This window comes from Hippichthys cyanospilos, chromosome 7, assembly GCF_059441005.1.
Source record: "Hippichthys cyanospilos isolate Australia breed blue-spotted pipefish chromosome 7, RoL_Hcya_1.0, whole genome shotgun sequence".
NCBI lineage: Eukaryota > Metazoa > Chordata > Actinopteri > Syngnathiformes > Syngnathidae > Hippichthys > Hippichthys cyanospilos.
Window position 1 is genome coordinate 22,536,424 of NC_142375.1, and position 19,047 is coordinate 22,555,470.

At 41.3% G+C, this 19,047-nt stretch overlaps 1 protein-coding gene across 5 annotated transcripts in view; it reads right to left on the bottom strand.

Moving 5' to 3' along the window:
* Window positions 1-19,047, bottom strand: part of lrba (LPS-responsive vesicle trafficking, beach and anchor containing) — a 192,523-nt gene that overhangs the window by 85,133 nt on the left and 88,343 nt on the right. For 3 of the 5 annotated variants that reach the window (XM_088418509.1, XM_088418510.1, XM_088418508.1), the window contains exons 36-38: window positions 17,397-17,563; window positions 1,592-1,716; window positions 1,481-1,495 (exon numbers count right to left, since the gene is read on the bottom strand). In XM_088418509.1, coding sequence (XP_088274635.1) covers window positions 1,481-1,495; window positions 1,592-1,716; window positions 17,397-17,563 — 307 coding nt within the window. The remainder of the gene's footprint in view (window positions 1-1,480; window positions 1,496-1,591; window positions 1,717-17,396; window positions 17,564-19,047) is intronic. The other 2 variants (XM_088418513.1, XM_088418512.1) reach the window with 1 other exon arrangement.

The following is a 19,047-nucleotide window of genomic DNA, read 5'->3' on the forward strand; positions in this document are numbered from 1 at the left end:
GTCTTGCCGCCATCTTGGCGCGCGGCGTGAAAGAGCACGCTTGTCGCTAACTTAGCTTTAAAAAACAACCAAAAAAAAAAAGAATCGGAATCCATCCCCGACACCCGATAGGAAGCCAGGGGGCGCGTCCGTGTCGGCCGCCGCCCCCTCCCTCGTCCTCGGCGTGTGATGAACATAATTACAGCCAGATCTGACCTTTGCGCCGCGTGCTTGGAAAGCGGGGCCCGACGTTCTCATCTCCAGTTGCGCTTCCGCAACAAATGTCGGGGCGGCGAAAACATGACGAAAGGTTACATCGGAGGGGGGAGGGGGGAAAAAAATGAGGGGTTGTTTTAATGCCGTATTCCCAATATGGAAGGAAGCGAGTTGGGCTATTTTTATTTCGTCCATGTTGTTGTGCTAAAAAGGGCGTTAAATGTTGGCAAAAAAGACAACGGGAAGAAAGGTAAGGATGCTTTCAGGACAGTCGTAAAAAACAGTGAAAAGCTCAAGTTTGAAAATAATAAAGCAATTTTTGGAAGCGGGATAATAGTACAAAAAACAGGCTGGTTACAAAGAAAAATAAGCAGCGAAAAGCGCAAATGTGAAATCAACGATGCAAATCTTTGAAGCGGGATAATCGTAAAACAAACAAACAAAAAAATCAGCCTAGTAATTAAAAAAAAAAACTAACCCGAGTGAAATGCTCAAGTATGAAATCAACGATGCGATTATTTGAAGCGTTCGTAAAAAACAGGCTAGTAATAATGAAAAACAAACAGTGAAACGCTCAAATGCGAAATTAACGATGCAATTTTTTGAAGCGGGATGATCGTAAAAAAACAAGCTAGCGATAAAGAAAAACAAACGTTAGTGAAAAGCTCGAATTTGAAATCAACAATTCTGTTCGTTAAAGATTTCCTTTCAAAGTATCAAATCGTATTGTAGCTGTTGTACTTTTTTTTTAAATAAAGAAAAAACATTTCAAAAGACAAACTGAATGCAATATTGACAGAGCGTTGCTCCGCCCACCCCAATTTACTCCACCCACAAGCCAACACCTTCCCATTTCCAAGCAGCCAGACTGCACAGTCGCGCAAATATGTCAAAACCAAAAGGTAAGCAGAGCTGCACTGAGTTTAGCGTTGGCAGATGACAGATTGCCAAATTGGTTTGTGTTTGCCGCATGCGCGCATCCGCATAAAAATTGACTGCGTAATCTGGCGGCTTGGTTCTGAAGTGCTTCCTCCACCAGTGAAAATGCAACCCATTAGCCCGCTGTCAAATTTAATCGATTAATCGGTGACTAATCGATCATCAGACTATTCAATAGCTATTTTAACGTTGCATTGGCCCCATGGGGTTTTTAGTAAAAAAAAATCTTTCGTATCCGAACGAAAAAAAAAATCGATTGCCATAACCGTACACCACCAAAACCGATAACCTTCAGCCACGCGATCCCCGAACGCATAAATCAAAAATGAATATAAATATGACTCACCGTTGATACCGGCCACTGTTTCGCAGCAAAGGAACAGAAAGATCAACATTTTAAAAGCCGCGGAGAAACGAATTGATTTGGGCGCTAACGTCCGGCGGCGAGCCCACTCACCGTGCTCGGCGGCGGCCTTGAGCGCGGCCTCCGAGTGGGCGGATCCGAAGGGGTTCCTGACGAAGCGGCGTCGCCGTCTTAAGTCGTCCTCCCAGTAGTCCAGGCGCCAGAACTCCCTACGCCGGCTGCGGCCAGAGGTACCAGCACACGTGTTAGCAATTACCCGGCCGGCGTGCTGCGGACCGGGCCCGGCGTCGGCGCGAAGGCCGGCCGGGCGGGCCCCATAAAGACGCCATTGTGCGTCCTTTTTCGGAAAATCCTTCAGGAGGGCGACCGCCGACGGGGCCGAGACCGATGCCCGGCCAGTATCAATCGCAATAAAGTTGCATAATCGGGTGCATATGTTCATATATATATATATATATATATATATATATATATATATATATATATAAATATATATATATATATATATATATATATATATATATATATATATATGGGGTTTGCTCAAAAACAATAACATTTAGGTGGGAAAAAAAAAAGAACCTTTACCTTGATACATTGCACAGTTTACCTTTCCCGGTGGATTTTTTTTATTCAATTAAATGAGAAAAATCTGAGAAAATGTAAATGCCTGCCTAAAAAAATTCTCAAGCGCGTGGCAAGAGGTTTAATGTAGTATTTTTCTCATTCTTCAGCTAGTACTTTCCACTGCTCATCGTCAATCTTCATTTCTGATTGTCTCAATAAAGTTTGACTGATTCCTGATTGTTTTGTTGATATTCCCTTGAGCGTAGCTCCATCTAGTGGATGTTAAATGCTACCCCAGCCGCTGCTGTAGCTTCTATTCTATGCGCCTTATAATGCAGCGCCCCTTATATATAAAAACCATTTTAAAATAGGCCATTCTTCGAAGGTGCGCCTTATAATCTGGTGCGCCTTATAGCGCGGAAAATATGTTAATCTGTAACCTGTATAAATGCAGTAAAAAATAGTTTAAATTTGTTTTATTTTCTTTTGTTAATGTTAAAAGGCTAAATGTTTAGGAATAACAATTTTTTTTACAAATAATAATCAGTAAGTAAGTCAGTAAGTATCTTCTCTCACGACTAACTATTTTGGATCTGTAACCTTTCCCGTCCGCGCAACGTGTTTCGCTACGATAGTGTACGCACGTCATTTTTCTGCCTGTGATGGAAAATAATTATTGAGCTCCGGATCAGGACACAACACGGCTCTCATCTCCAGGAAGGAGGTAGTAGAGATGATAGGGGGCTGTTTGGGGGTGTCCTATGTGCGCCTCACACAATGCACATTAATCCATCAGGGGGGGGCAAAGTGGTGAGCTGGAGTAATTAGTCATAGGAAGGATGGCAAAGAATGAGGGGGTGGTGTGGGTGTGGGGGGGGGGGGGGGGGGCACAACCTCTGCCAGTGTCGGCCGAGAAGGGGGTGACAATGGGGGTCCTAATGACAGCGGAGCGTGAAAGATACCTCGACCGCTCGCGCTTCCGCAAAGGCCATAAATTATTCAGCGCCGGTTGGTTCATTCCGCTCGGGTGTGTCCTTGGCGCCATTTACTGCCGCGCCGCCGCCGCGCTTCAAAATAACAACAATTAAAATAACAAAGGGGGGGGGGGGCGACACGCGGCGGATCACGCTGACCACTTTTGCGTAATTACTAATTAGCGCGCTCGTAAAAAGGCATCCGGACGGACGCCTCGTTAAGTCGCTGGCCTCAATACGGCGAAGGAAGAGGCGGATTTATGTAGTCTTCGCGCCGGTGTCACACAACTACAAAACAGGACACAAGCACGAAAAAAAAGTGTCTTCTAGTCGATGAGATACAATCAATGATTCACATCGATAACAATTACAACCGGACATCGTATCTCGTTGCGGATGCGGCATTATGTGAACATTATCTCTGTGATCCTTTTTTTTTTGTATTGGTCCATCAAACGATGGACAAGTGTCCTCCTCTTTTGGATCATAGAAGAATGAAGAGAAAAGGATTTTGTCAGCGTACGACGTTTGCCGTCAACTGGCTGACTTCCTGGTCGGCCGATTTGATGAAACAAAATGTCTTCCCGCGTCCCATTTGAACTCAGTGCCAAGCGTTATTTGAAAAGGAAACCTGGAGAGCGCCAGCACATTTCGTATTTTCACCCAACTTAATATTGTGTACGATATTGACGTAAACGGGTGCTGACACATGAAAGATTGACTTCCATTCATCAGTTAGAATTGACGTAGGTAATTGCTGTGTTGTAAGCGTGGAAACACTGCCATCCAATGGTCACAGTTGTCACTACAGTGCTCAATTGGCATTAGTCAAGGGTGTCAGCAACCCTCCATAGAAAACATATTTGAGCAAAATTTTATTATGTATTATTGTTATTACTATTTTAAAAGACGATTATTCGCATTCGTGGCGCCGAATGAGTTCATTTGATTGATTTTTGTCCTTCAGTGAGGAAATAGGATACTTTTTTTTCCCTTGAAATGTCTTCTGACGATGAAAACAAAAATCGGACTTCCAAATCAATTTTGGAGACGTCCTTGAGACTTTTTCACGCGTCCCGTTACAACACCAAATTTATTGTTCGCCCTGGCACAATTGTTCTTTTTGTTGCCGCTAAGAAATTGCCGGCCTTAAACGCGAACGCGCCGCGCTTCTTCAACGTCCTCCCGTGGCCTTTTCGGCGTGTTTAAGACAAATTATTCTCCATCGGCGATTGGCAAAAAAACGCCGTTTCAAACGGCGTGAAATATTTCTCCCCTCCGCTCCCGAAAGTGTGAGCGAGCGCGGCAAATGTCGGCGCTATGTAAATGATACCAGATGACCTTTCTCCCGGCGAGCGAGCGAAGGCGCTTTCATATATCACGGCAAGTGACTGCACTTGGGCACAAACAGTCATACATAACCTTTCCCGCTAAATTAATTTGCTTGTACGGTCAATGAGAGGCGAGGATTTCCCGGCCCTCGCTTATTTGACATTAATGCCGCTCGCTATTGGCGGCCCCCTTCAAATTGCTCAAACGCCGCCGCCGGATCATTTTTTTTTCTTTTTTTTGCCGTCATTTGCATAAAGCGCGTGAAAGGACGAGATTGAGGATTTGTCAAGCGGGGCGATCACTGCCGCGTTTTTTTTGACAAAGCGCCGGCGCTCCGGCGAGTCGTAGCCAGACTCAAATTAAAAAAATAGAGGGGCAAATACCTTCCTGGCGGAGATTGTTTGCCGTGATTAAGTCCCAGCCGGCGTGAGCATCTACATGTGTGTATGTTAATTCGCCTTGGCTAATGTTCGCAAGGCGAGGTAACGTTAGGGTCACGGGAAATACGATTCCAAATGACTCCATTTGCGGTTCTTGTTTGATTTGAGTAAACCTTTTATTACCGTTTCTGGTACTCGCTTGTCTCATTGCAGTGGTTGCAATCGGTTTGCTGATATTGCACGATACAGCGGACCCCCGGGTTACAGCGTCCCTAGCTTACGTTTTTGTCACGTTACGAAGTGGAATACGAAGTTTTTTTGTCCCCTTGCTACGCTATTTTTCACGCTTTACCGCGTCCATGATTCCAAAATTCAAACTTGGCAGTCAATGTGCATGCGCATGATGCTAATACGTCACGATATGCGACACTGCAAACGTCACTAATATCTGGTCTGCTATTGGGCCGTGTCACGAAGATGCTGGCCTGCAATTGGTCGATGCCACGGTGTCATTAAATAAAGACGATCTCACGTGCGTGCTTACGATATCATATTTATCGTGCATTTTAGTGATTAATTCAAACTCGAATTGGTTAGCCATGGCTCCCAAGATTGCTAGTGATGTTAAACGGAGAAGTAAAAAGATGATCACTATGGAAACGAAGCTGGAGATAATCAAGAAATACAAAGAAGGCTCGCGCATCGTTACCCTCGCTAGGGAATATGGCCGTAAGCAGACAAACTATAATTTTATTTTTCCATGACATATATATATATATATATATTTTAAATGATGTTATTTAATTGTATACATTTACGTTTTATATAAGTAGTACTTACTGTACTATTTTGTTACTAATTTTTAATTTTCTGGGGTTTTGCACGCATTAGCTAATTAGCATAGGTTTCTATTGCCCGCCATTTGAACGCCAACTCCGGAACGGGTTAATTTTGTAAAGCGGGGGTCCAGTGTAATATTAATGCTTGTTTGTATTTACAGTACCAACCAGGGGTCTCCTACTTTTTTTTTTTTACCTATTTACTGACGTTCCCGTGTCCGTTTGAAGTGGCCAGCAGCCACTCCTGCCAATTACCGCCAATTTCTCCGAGCGCTTTGAAACGGCACCCCGGACGAAAACAAGACGCCATGTTGTTGCCATGCAAGCAGCATGCGTGGATCAAAGCGCTCCCCTGGGCGGGAGGCAAAGGGGCTCCCGGTACCCCGTCATCAAATGAAAGGATGCAAATTGAGCCCTAATTATCAGCAGCTTAATGCGCACTTTTACAATTAGCGCCAATTACACTCAGTAAAAATTGAGCGTCAACAAAAGCGGACGATTAGACAATAATTACGGCGTCTATTTGATCATGAATCAAAAACGGGACGTTTAGAACATTAGGTAGTAAATAATGATCAAAGTCAGTAAAACACGGTAGCATCCGCTCACCCGCATGAAAAAAACGATAATTATCGGTGACGATTATTTGTAAATACAGGCAGTGTTGAAGTGGCACCATCTGTATTTTTGATGAAGCTCCACTTTTTCTCGCCGTGTTTTTGACAACAGGCCGTTACGGCCATTTATCACCGCCGCCGCCGCCGCCGGGTAATGAGGGGCATCCGTCGGACCCGGGTTGCATAATTCTGCCATTACTGGCCCATTTTAATAATCCCCTGACCTCCAGCTTTCAGAGATGCTCTTGAACGGCGGTGACAAATCTGACGGCGCGGCCCCGCGTGTCCGTCACACGCCGAAAAGTAAGACAAAAAACGGCGGAGGAGCTCAAGGTGAGACGGGGATAAAAACAAGAAATATACAACCCGAAGATGATCGGAATTTTTTCTGCTTCTTTGTTTAGAACGTGAAAATAAAAGCCACTCAACGACATTGAATGGCAAAAAAAAAAAGAATCCGAATTTCCGGAACCTTACATATATATTAGTGATCGACCGATTATTGGCTGGGCCAATTTTCGGGGCCCATATTTGGAAATTTGACGTATGAAATCAATGTAAATACGTTGCCTTTAAGGCTGATTCAACGGGATGTTTTTATGTTTCTAAGAAAATAGTTTCTATATTGGTAAATGATTGTTGCGTATTATGGATGATTATTGTTTTGATTGTATAAAGCAAAGGTTTTCCCCAAAAGAAGTACTTCCGGTTTTGCAGATGACGCATTCCGTTTCTGAGTTTGCAGACGCCCGCGCTAATCGAAACGAATGCTATCTGACGCCATTTTCTGTGAATTATCAGGCATAAATGCCAATTTTTTTTAACTCTTTTTGAATACAGCCAATGTTTCACATATTCTTCATTCTATTTCATAGTTGTTCCATAAATTAAAACCTTGAACGGATACATGCATTTACTTGACCGATGGATTGTCTTTTGGTGGCTAGCAAAAAAAAACAAAACAAAAAAAAAAAAAAACAACCCTTAAGTCATCATAAGTCGCAGGGCTCAAATCACCAGAAAAAACTCAGGTTATAGTCCGAAAAATACGCTAATTAAAACATGACAAAAAAATACAACGCAAAACAAACAATTCAAAGTGAACATCTCAAAACACTTTCCATCTAGTTATAAAAAGGGATTTATTTATTTTTTGTTAAGCTTTGGAGGAAAAAAACCCGAAATGGAAAAACAGTTTGGAGATACCCGCTTGTTTAATTTCCAAAACAGTCAAGGTAAGCGTCGAGCCTCCTGCTGGCACGCTTGTTTTACGCGTCCCCGTTTGTTCCTCGGCGCTAGCGGGAAAGGCTGGATTCCCAAGATAAAGCCCGTTTTTGGGGGGGGGGGCAAAGCAGCAAAATAAATGACCCGCTGGCGCCCGGGCGTAATTACAGCTGTGCTTGAGCGTAGCGATCTATCAGGAGGAAGACGAGGTGTTCAAGGTGTTAGTCAAAGGAGATAGCCTTTGACTAACTACTGGCCCCCGACAAATCGATACGCGCCACATATTGCACCTGGCCAGAAAGTGAGGGGGGGGGCAATGCTTTTTCATTCAGATATCGATCAGCGCACCTTTTATCGTGACCTTGGCCGTATACTTTCTTAAGGGTATATGAAACTCATAAATCTGAGAGTTGCGAGCCAAGTCCGGCCGAGAGCAGCCATCTTTCATGGGGGGGGGGTTCCCGTGTGAGATGTTCCCGAGTTGCTCGGCGGACCGTGTTGAAGATGCAAAGATGTTATTTAGCTTTGTGTACAAAATTTGCGAACTATACACATTGCATTTTTCCCCCTAATTTTCTAAATGCCTTTAAAGGCGTAGTAATTAAAGTTGTTTATGATTTTTTTTTTCTTTCAACCACTCAAAATGTTCAGTGGCATCAATTCTATCCATATATATACATATATATATATATATATATATATATATAGGTTAAATTTATTAACACCCACAAAAAAATTGAAAAATGGTATGGTCTGCCTTTGTATTCTATTCTTTAAGTCCTTTAACTGGACTCTACCGCCACCTACTGTCTTGGGGTGAAACACAAGTCAACAAAGAATTTTCCGTTCCCTGACATAGTTTGACCGGCGCTTAATGGAATGTTGCAAAAATGGCAGAAAAATCAATGCAGTAAATCCTATTGAAAAGCCTTCTAAAAAAATGTAATTATAATGGTTTCATATGGTCCAAAATTTGGATAATAACTATTTATGTACAGAAAATCTCGCACGTCCAGCTGCAATCATGGAGAAATGTGAGAATTGTTGCAGCTCCCTAGAGTGTTTTTTTCCCATTGATTCTTTTATAACAAGAAAAAACAAAATCAAAGGATGGACTGTGCTGCTTTAGATCATATTTCTCAAACTAAAATTGAGAAATTTGAGCCATTTTTAGATGAGTGACTTTGAATAGAAATAGATGTTTTTTTTTACGATCTTTTATGAGTCTAGTTATAAATGTATGTATTTATTTTGGTTGTTAAAGTCAAAAAAGGTTGTGAAACTGAATAAGTTAAGCATTGTAGCTCCCATAAAATACCAAGAAAAATGTAAAAAAAAAAAAAAGTAGCTCATATGCCTTCTAATTTGGGCACAAATTTGGGTAAATTCACCGAAATGAGAACAGAATCGGCGTCATGAACCGTTAGAAATCATTCCGACTGTCCATCATTTGAGCTAATGTCTTTTTGCTGTGCTTCCAAACAAATCCAAACACAAACTGGATCCCACGCCGAGCGGTAGCAGCTGTCGTTAGCTCGCAGCTCTCATCTCGCCCGTCTACTTCCGAATCAATTCGTCGCCCTCCACCGTAAACATACATCACCAAGAAACGGAAAAAAAAAAAAAAAAAAAAAAAACTTCCGTTATGAAACACGCTTCAGTGGACTTGACTTTCCGGGACAAAAAAAAAAACGATGACGTCTCACAGATGTGAAATACCAGCAAACGTGCGACCAAGCTGCTGGCTACGTGTTACAATATAGCCCCGAATGCTAACATTTACCTCCGCTGTGTATACAGTACAGTGGTGTGGGGGGAGGGGGGCCACTGCAACAACGTGTCACGGCAAAGTATAACGACGGTTGAGGATCTCCATATGTTAATGTTAACATGGCGAAAAGCTGAGGGGCAGATGTAAATGTTTGCTCAGCGGCTACTTGATCATGACGTCGTCCAAAACGGACGCTATTTATTTTGATCTTGAATGCGTTGCAACTTGAGGTAACCCTGTTTTTTTTTTACTTTGTTTGTTTTTGGTTTGTTTCCAGAAACAATCAAGACAGAAAGCCTCATAAACTGCCGTTTTTTTTGTTTGTTTTTTTTTGGATATACAGTACAACATAAAAATTGTTCTAGTTCCAATTATGAAGGCTATGTTAAATCATTCAATCGTTTTTTTAGCTGCAAGCATTAACCCATGTCCGGTATTTCGATCCTTTGATATTGACATGAAACGTTTTTCACAGAGGAAAGACTGAAAATCGACAAGTTGTCACCATCCGGGTGAGATTTCAGCTCCCTAGACTCCTTTTGATGTGAAATACCTTTGATATAAAAGATCAAAGGATCGGAGAAAATAGCGCATCATTTTGACCATAATTTTTGACCATTTTGGGGTCGTTGTCTTCCACATGGCCGTGTTATAACTTCGTGATCGCGCCACGTTGAAAATCGACACGTCACCATCCGGGTGAGATTTCAGCTCCCTAGACTCCTTTTGATGTGAAATACCTTTGATATATAAGATCAAAGGATCGGAGAAAATAGCGCATCATTTTGACCATAATTTTTGACCATTTTGGGGTCGTTCCACATGGCCGTGTTATAACTTCGTGATCGCGCCACGTTGAAAATCGACACGTCACCATCCGGGTGAAATTTCAGCTCGCTAGTTAATGCTTTCCCTTTGATGTGTAATACCTTCGATGTAAACATCAAAGGATAGGACAAAATATCGCACAAGGTATAATTTTGACCATTTTTGGGTTCTTTTCTTCCACGAGTTTTAGGGTTAGCTTGGTTTTTGAATCATTTTTCACTAGTCCGTTCCATCAACCTGACCTTGAAAATCTTCGCTCGCAAACTAGGCAGAACGACGACGGCTCCTTCCCGGCAAAGCTTGCCACTCGCTTGTAACAAACTCTTCCGAGGTTGACCGCATATTATTCTCATTTCCACTCTTTTTCTTTGAGAAATATCGCGCGTTTCAAGTGTAACTCGGCAGATTTAATTTGCTCCGACGTTTATGACAAACATCTGCTTTGAGTGTTTTTCCTCATAAACACGTAAAATAATTGAAAATGGATGGCGCTGCTCCACGTGATTTCAAACGGAGCTAAATTTAGCAATATTTACTCCTTTCCCAGCTGTTGGACGGCAAACAAACCGTTTTTTTTTTTTTTGCGGCAAAGCGGCGAAAAGGATGTTGTCTTTATCTCCACTCGGGACGAATCTTTCACTCTGCCTTTCATCCGTCTTCCTGCCCGTGTCGTGTCACGCGTTTCCGAGGGCGCGTGTGCACGAAAAACGCTGATAATCTCCATTGACGGGACCGAGTCCTATTTCCTTTTTCAGCACTGCGTCGGTAGCGCCGTAAAAAAAAAAAAAATACTGCACGCGAAGGGCGACGTAGACATAGTGCAGACTTGCGCTAGGACGCGTGCGATACGTTCACAATTATGTATCATAATTGTGATTTAAGTCTGGAACGAAGAAGCGCCCCCGGGAGAGATTCGTCAAGCTGCCGAGACTTCTCATGCGAGCATTCGTCTTGCGATGCGAACGCCAACGTCCTCGGCGTGGCGTGCGAGCTGTCGGCAGGAAGCTCGCTGCGAGAGGTGGATAAGCTCGGCGAGGCCTTTTTGCAAGTTTCACAAGCGAGCCTCGAAATTCCAATTGGGGGATAAAACCAGAATTTGAAAAAAATATGGAGAGGAAATATTGAGGAAATCTTTCAGTGCCGTGGACGAGAATTCTCGTCTTTTAAAATAGTATTAACAATAATAAATAATAAAATTCAGGTCAAAAGCGTTTTTTTTTTTGTTTTTTTTTTAATGGAGGGTAGCTGGTACCCTTGACTGATGCTTAACTAATATAAGGCAATTGAGCAATCTAATCTAACCGGGAAAAATAGGAAAATTTCAACTAAATTTTTTTCAAATCTGATCAAATCATAAGTCTTCATGACAGCAAGTTTTTCCGGATTTATTGCCTTGTAGTATTTATCGTCTGTAATATTTGTGGCATGCACATTCAAAAAAGCAAGAAAAAATACCTCGAGTTAGGGCTGCATGATTATGGCCCAAATAATAATCACGATTATTTTGGTCAATATTGAAATCATTATTATTAATCATGTTTATTAAAATTTTATTGCCCTTTTTTAAACAAGCAGTATATAAAGAGGGCTTCGAGGCTCGATGCTAACAAATTATAATAATAAACATAACTAAAGTAAATAATAATGAAAACAAATTCACAAAACATGGCAAAAACTTGGCAGATGGGGCAACACAGCTAAATTACTTGCGGAGTGCAAACCAATGAAAGAAAAAAAAAAGCCGACTGAGAACCAAACCCGTTGTTTACTTTGAAGCAAATTTCCATCAATTAGCAGTAAAAATGTCATTTTCGGTCATTTCAAACCAAATTTATTCTCATCAGATTTTTCAAAATCGCCAACTCAACACCATTTCACACGGGTAAATAATATATTAGGGTGAGAAGAAGAGACTTTTGTCACGCAAACATGTGGGAAACATTGCCCCCTGCTGGTAGGATGAGAAAGTGCTTGATTTGACATATACGGCAGTCGGCTTTTTGAACGCTAATATCGCCGAGGATCAGCTTCATTAATTGCGGCAGCCAATATATTAAAACTCGATTAATTGTGCAGCCCTAACTCAAGTATAATTCATTCTGACATTGTGTTTTTAAAAATAATCCTAAAATTTTAATAATCCAGTGAAAATCGTCTAAAAAAAAAAAAAAGTGTTTTAATGTTTCCCTGTAACATTTTCAACGCAATTCAAACAGCACAACGAAACGCGCACCAATCGGCTCGTGCACGTTTCGTGTCTTCTTCTTCTTCTTCTTTCTCCGGGGGCCACAAAAACGACACAGCACGAATCGGCGACGCTAATATCAACGCTTTGTCCATTACCGGTCAGCCGAGCGGTTACGGAGCCGCCCGTTTCCCATCCAGCGATCGATACGGGCCATACCGTTTAAATTTTGCCCGTATCGATTTCGCGCCGACCTCGCCGAGCATTCGTCTTTTTCTGAAGGAGCGTAAGATTTGATTTAGCGGGGAAAAATTGGAGTGCGCATCACAAAGATTTTTCGCCGGGCGGGAGCGCGACGAGGCAAAAAGATGGATGTCCCTCGGCCGGGAAGCCTCTAGCCTAAGGGTGTCCATTAGAGCGCCTCGGCTGCAGAAAATGAGCTGCTCGTATGAGGGAGGGGAAAAGGGGGGGAGTGGGGGCGCCCCGGAATAAAGCCTGAATAGAATGGGACGCTGATGCCGCCATAAAAAAAAAAGAAAGAAAAAACACAAAACAGAAATGGGTTGTATCCCTGCGGGCGCCCTGGAAAATTGTAATGGGAATCGTAAAAGGAGAACGCTCATTAAAACAATCATGTTTTATTTGTGTCATTTAGAGCCGTATGTCCTCGATCGCCCCAATCTGCGCCATCCATATTGCCGCACGTTGCCCGTATGGCGTCGAGGCTCGGAAAAACGTTTCGCTTTTGACTCCGATCAATTTCAAAGAAAAACAATTCCGAAAGAGCCTGATCATTAAATTTGACTCCGTTTTTCGGACTTTTTTCTCATGATTTGAGCCCTGCGACCTATAGTCCAGCGCATTTTATCTGCGGGGATTTTATTTTCTTTGCTAGCCACCAGAAGACAATCTGACAATCAGACAACGGCAAAGCAAATCACTGCTCAAGATGTCAGGTGAACTGAAAAGATCAGATTTTACGGTTTTACAGTCCAGTCCGAGACAAATATGTTTTTTTCCTCTCATTTTTTGATGCTCCGCCTTACATACCGGTGCAATTTATAATCCTAAAATACTTTATTTACTTTTAAATGGCATTTAATCTGTTTGGGGGTTTCAAATTGGGCCCTTAAGAACAGCTGGGAAAAAAAACTATACAAAATCTGGGTCAAAAAAAAACTCAATTGATGCATTTTACACCAAATAAACCCCAAAATGGCTCATTTAGAAAATAATGTGGTTATTTCATATGAAACAACACAGAAATATTGGTCAAATTGACCCAAATATTGTGCCGGTTCTTGACCCAAGGAACAAAGATTTGGCATTGGAATTTGGAATTCAAAGCTGTGCTCCAAACGAGTGGTCCCCAAGTACCGGTCCATAGATCAAAAGGTACCGGGGAGCATGGTCAGCACCCGAAATAATGAATGATTTCTGTTTTATGTATTATCAGAATCTGAAAACTATTTTATTTGGAAAAAACTTTCAGTCATTTGCGCCCCAAAACTTCACTCTCAATAAATGAAAAATAAACAGAGATCTTTGGGAAGGGGAAAAGGCCTAGTCAAGAGACAGGTGACGAGCATACAACTCTGAGGAAAAAGAACGCTTTCAACTACTTAAGAATGACTTCTCGCGGTAAGGAATTCCACAGCTACTTTGCCAAAAAACGACCCACAAACTTACAAGGAACGGATTCCCTCCGTTTTTTGTTACCGAATCAGATGAGCGGCAGCCCCAAAAGTATTCGAGACTCCCGCTGTCCCAACTGTGCGCTGTTCACATTTTACGTGCTTCATATTCGCCTTTTGGCCCGTCCTCAATATAAACCTCAAACGTTGGCCCGTCCTAGGTCATAAAAAGCCCCGGAACCCCTGCTCTAGCCAATTATAACAAAACCAGGTACGTCCTGCACCAAATCACGCCGATCCGAGCGAGACGAATCCAATGAGCCGCGACAATGTTGAACGTACGCTACGGCGTTTTAGTCACCCGACAGAATGAAATGGAAAGAGGAAAGACGGGTACAGCGTGTCCCCGGAGACCCTCAGGCGGCGTCCTCCATCATGTTGGCCGACTTTACACAAACGACGGATCCTGACCCGAATAAACACGGGGCGGGATGGACCGCGTCAAAGCACGCACCGAATAGATGTGTGATTTTCACTTTCACTCCGGGAAATAGGACGGACCGGAGAATCCGGACCGATAGCCGGTCCCTACCCGCCCGCTCGGCGCGAGACGCCTTGACGTGACGGACGAGAGCGCGGAAAACGACGGGCGCCGCCTTTCGTCTGGCGGGCCGGAATCCTCGGCGGACGCGAAGCGCACAAGCATAAAGACGGAGGCGGCGGAAAAAAATGACAACTCGCATAACGCCCGTTTCCTCGGGAGGCCGCGGCTGCCGGGAAGCTGGATATTAAGACACAAATTGCGTTCAGGCGGGTCACGTTGATATTAGACGGCTGCAACAATTCCCAGCAGTCAGCCGGGAGATAATATTTTCATTCCCAGACTCTTTATTGAGTGGAAACTTTGGGGAATATGTTTTGTTTTTTTTAACAGTGGTTGAATATTGTCTTCAGTTTCATCTTAGATGACAAAGATGCAGGCGCTCCTTCCTTTTCGTCAAATACTTTTTGTCTATTTAATCATTGATATTTGTGTATTTTTTTCTCTGATTTGGTTACAAGACAAGAGAACGGGAACCCTTGGTGAAATTCGCGAGTTTTGTTTTTTGTTTGTTGTACGTAGAGAAAGCGGATGCCAAAAAACCTGAGGTCAAAACCTAGTTTCTTTCATTTTTCTAAAATCATCTAGTGCAACCCTGGAAAGGGGCTCGTCCCATCTTCTGAAGGTTTCTTATTTTCCCCAGATGGGAATTTTGAATTTTTCCCTGCAAAATTTCCTATTGACTCATACCCATTTGTTCAAAACATGTATTGCTTTCTATGAACTTATTCAATGCCACCGACGTATTTTTACGTTGTTTTTTTTTTTTTTTTTTAAAGTCTGGACATTCATTAACAGATACCTAAGTGTATAATACCTAGGTTTTAAGTATGTGGGATTGCATTCAATGCCAGGGACGTATTTTCCTGTGTTTTAAGAGTCCAAAATTCAATACTTAAGTATCAAGTATAAAATACTAACGTATTTTCACTTTTTTTTTTTTTTTTAAAGTCCAGACATTAAATCCCAGATATTTAATCAATACTTAAGTATCTGGGATTGCATTCGATGCCAGGGACCTATTTTCACGTTTAAGAGTCTAGACATTCAATCCCAGACACTTAGATATCGCTATAATATTTAATAACAAATACGCGCAAAGTATCGATTAAATACTTAAGTATATAAGTGTATAATACCTAGGTTTTGAGTATGTGGGATTGCATTCAATGCCAGGGACGTATTTTCCTGTGTTTTAAGAGTCCAAAATTCAATACGTCAGTATTAAGTATAGTATTTAATTTCTCAGTATTAAATACTTATGTATCTAGGTTTAATCATCCAGCCTTTTAAAAAACATGTTTTGTTTTCATATTTTATTTTTCCCCAAAACACATTTCAATTGTTACCCCTTTATTTTTGGATTGGTATTTGTATACTTTCATAAAATGCTGTGCACCTTTTTAGGTTTTTTTTTTGGAAAATTTACCAGGTATATTTTTATGTGTAAGAAAGATTTTGCGGGTGTTGCCTTTCTTACGATCTTCTCCGCAGCAGACGTTCCCGCCACGAAAGCCTCGCACGGCCGTGGCGCGAAAGGCGCGCCACCTGACCTTCCCCGGTAATTGACCAAAAATATTGACGTAACGGCACCGGGCTGATTGTGATTTATGAAAAGAGCGCCGGCGCGCCAATGGCTCGGCGCGCCCATCGGCGGCCATTAGCAAAAGCATCAATAGCGGCGGCGGCGGGTAATGGGAGACTCGGAGGCCCGTCCTCGCGGAGAACGCCGGCTTCCATTTGGAACTGAGCAGCCTTTGCGTGTGCGTGTGGACTACAAAAGAAAAGGACGGGGAAGAGGGAGACGCGGACAAGACAACCAGCCGATAAAACGGACGAGGAAACAAAAGAGTCCACAAGCAATTTCTCAGGAGAGCCCAAGAGACTAACAAGCGCCATCGAAAGGCCGTCGCACAACATGGTGGGCCATCGTATGGTTAAAAAATTAAGAATGATCAAAATTCATTCCATTAAGAATTTTTGTATTTGTGTGTTTTTTTTTTTACATATGATATTTGTGATTTACGTTTATATTATTTGCTTTGTCCTGAATTCCATGACATAAAATTTGCATAATTTGCTATGTTTTGGATCCTTTCAATTTACTATTATGTTTCTTTTACTTTTATATTTTCACTTTTTTTTTTTGCCAACCTGTGTTTTTATGATTAGTGTTTATACCACTTTATTTATATATCTCTTTATTTATTAAGTTAGTTATTAATTTTACTTAATCATATTTTTTGTCTAACACTCTGGAATTGTTATTTATTTATGTTATTTATTATCTTATTTTTTTGTCAAATATTCTAGATTTATTATCTCCATTAGCTTTTTTTTCCATTATTGTTTTATTTGCTTTGTCCTGTATTTGATGATATAAACTAATAATGCTTTTTATATTATTTGTTATTATGTTTAATGAAATGCTTGTGTATTTTATTCATATACTCATAACGTCGTTTGGTGTATTCTGAGGATATCTCATGTTTTGGATCCTTTCCATGTATTATTTTGGTATTTTCCTTTTACATCTGCAATTATTTATTTAATATTTATTTATTTTTATGACGGGTGTTTGTACCACTTTATTTATTTAGCTATTTTAGTTGTTTATTTTATTTATTTATTATCTTATTTTTGTCTGATATTCTAGATCTATTTGAATGCATTAGTTTTGGTCAACATTTTGTTTATTTTTCATTAAATATTTCTCTCTTTTTTTCTTTTTTTTTTAAAAATATTTTTAAAAAAAAATTTCTTTTTTTTTGTCAAATATCTTCTTGCTATTTTCAAAATGAAAATGAAATGAACCGGTTATCAAAAATAACAAAACTAAATAACATTTTAAAATGAAAAATACATATGCTACAATAAAAGAAAAAGAAGCAAGCACGGTGAACCATGTGACCTTTCTCAGCCAATCAGCAGAGAGAGCGAACGTACCTGCCTGACGACGCTCCCCAAGCTCCGTGCTTGTCGGTGAGGATGTTGACGATCTTTTGGATGAGCTGCGTGGCCATCACGTGGTCTCGGTACTTGGCGGCGCGGATCAGGTGATCGCACATTTTCTCCTCGTCGCGTTTCTCGGCTGAGTACTGAGCGCAGTTGGACTAGGGGGGAAAAAAAGGAAAAAAAAATGGGGTAAATCTAAGTCTGGCGCACCCCCATTTTTCTTCTTTTCTTTAACGCAAAAAAAATACAAACTCTATGAGCTACGAAAAAAAAAGCCAATGATATTTGAGGCATAATAAACATGAAAAAAGTAGAGGTAGAAAAAAAATCAGCAGGGTGGTGCACTACACTTTTGGGGATCGCGAATTTTAACTGATGTTGATTTAAGAAATTTCACAGGAAAAAAGTATTCATTATTCTAAAAGTTTAAAGTATGTGTTCCTAAACTTTTAAGATAGGCATTAGCTTCAATGTGAAATATTTTGACGTTTTAATCTGGCGCACCCCTTTACCGATGCTACAATTTTTTTAAGGAAATTGCATCAAGTTGCAGTGAGTAAAAAAGAAGCAACATTTTTTAAAAATACCTACACTTGTAAATGTGAAGTCAATAATCTGGCGCACCCCCCTTTACCAGTCTCACTTAAATTCGTATTTTTTTGATAGAATTCCCCCCCAAAATGCATCGAGTTGCAGTGTGTTAGAAAGCAAAAATAAAGATTACACTTGCCAGTTTTAATGTGGCGCACCCCCTTACTGGTGTTACTTATCATTTCCTACTTATTCATAGACTTTCTCCACAAAAATGTATTAAGTTGCAACAAGAGAGAAAGGGCAAAAAAATCTACACGTGTAAACATGGATGTCATTCTACCAATTTTTAAGGGCGCACCCCCTTTACCGATGCTCCAATTTCTTGACGAAATTGATCTACTGAAGTTGCAGTGAGTAAAAAAGAAGCAACATTTTTTTTAAAATACCTACACTTGTAAATGTGAAGCCAATAATCTGGCGCACCCCCCTTTACCAGTCTCACTTAAATTCCATATTTTTTTGATAGAATTTCCCCCCAAAATGCATCGAGTTGCAGTGTGTTAGAAAGCAAAAATAAAGATTACACTTGCCAGTTTTAATGTGGCGCACCCCCTTACTGGTGCTACTTATCATTTCCTACTTATTCACAGACTTTCTCCACAAAAAAATGTATGAAGTTGCAGTAAGTCAGAAAGGGCAAAAAAATCTACATGTGTAAACGTGGATGTCATTCTACCAATTTTAAGGGCGCACCCCCTTACCGGTGCTACTTAACATTCCCATCTTTTTTCATGGAATTCCTCAACAGAAATGCATTGAGTTGCAGTGAGTGACAAGGGTTAAACAAAAAAAAAAAAGAGTCGGCTTGGTCATTTCAGTCCCGGTGTCACGTTGATTAATAACAGCGGACACACGGCTACTAATGCCCGGCGGCACACCCAATCGCACCATTTTTCTCTGTCGGCATACGTTATCGGAACGGAGCCTTTGAAGCGGCGCTTTTCCTGTTCGCAACCGGTCGGCGACTCAAACCGAGAGCCCGTTGACTTTCCGTTAGTATCCGTTAATAAAATTAGCCTCATGAGACAATGATGCATGGCCGCCGGTT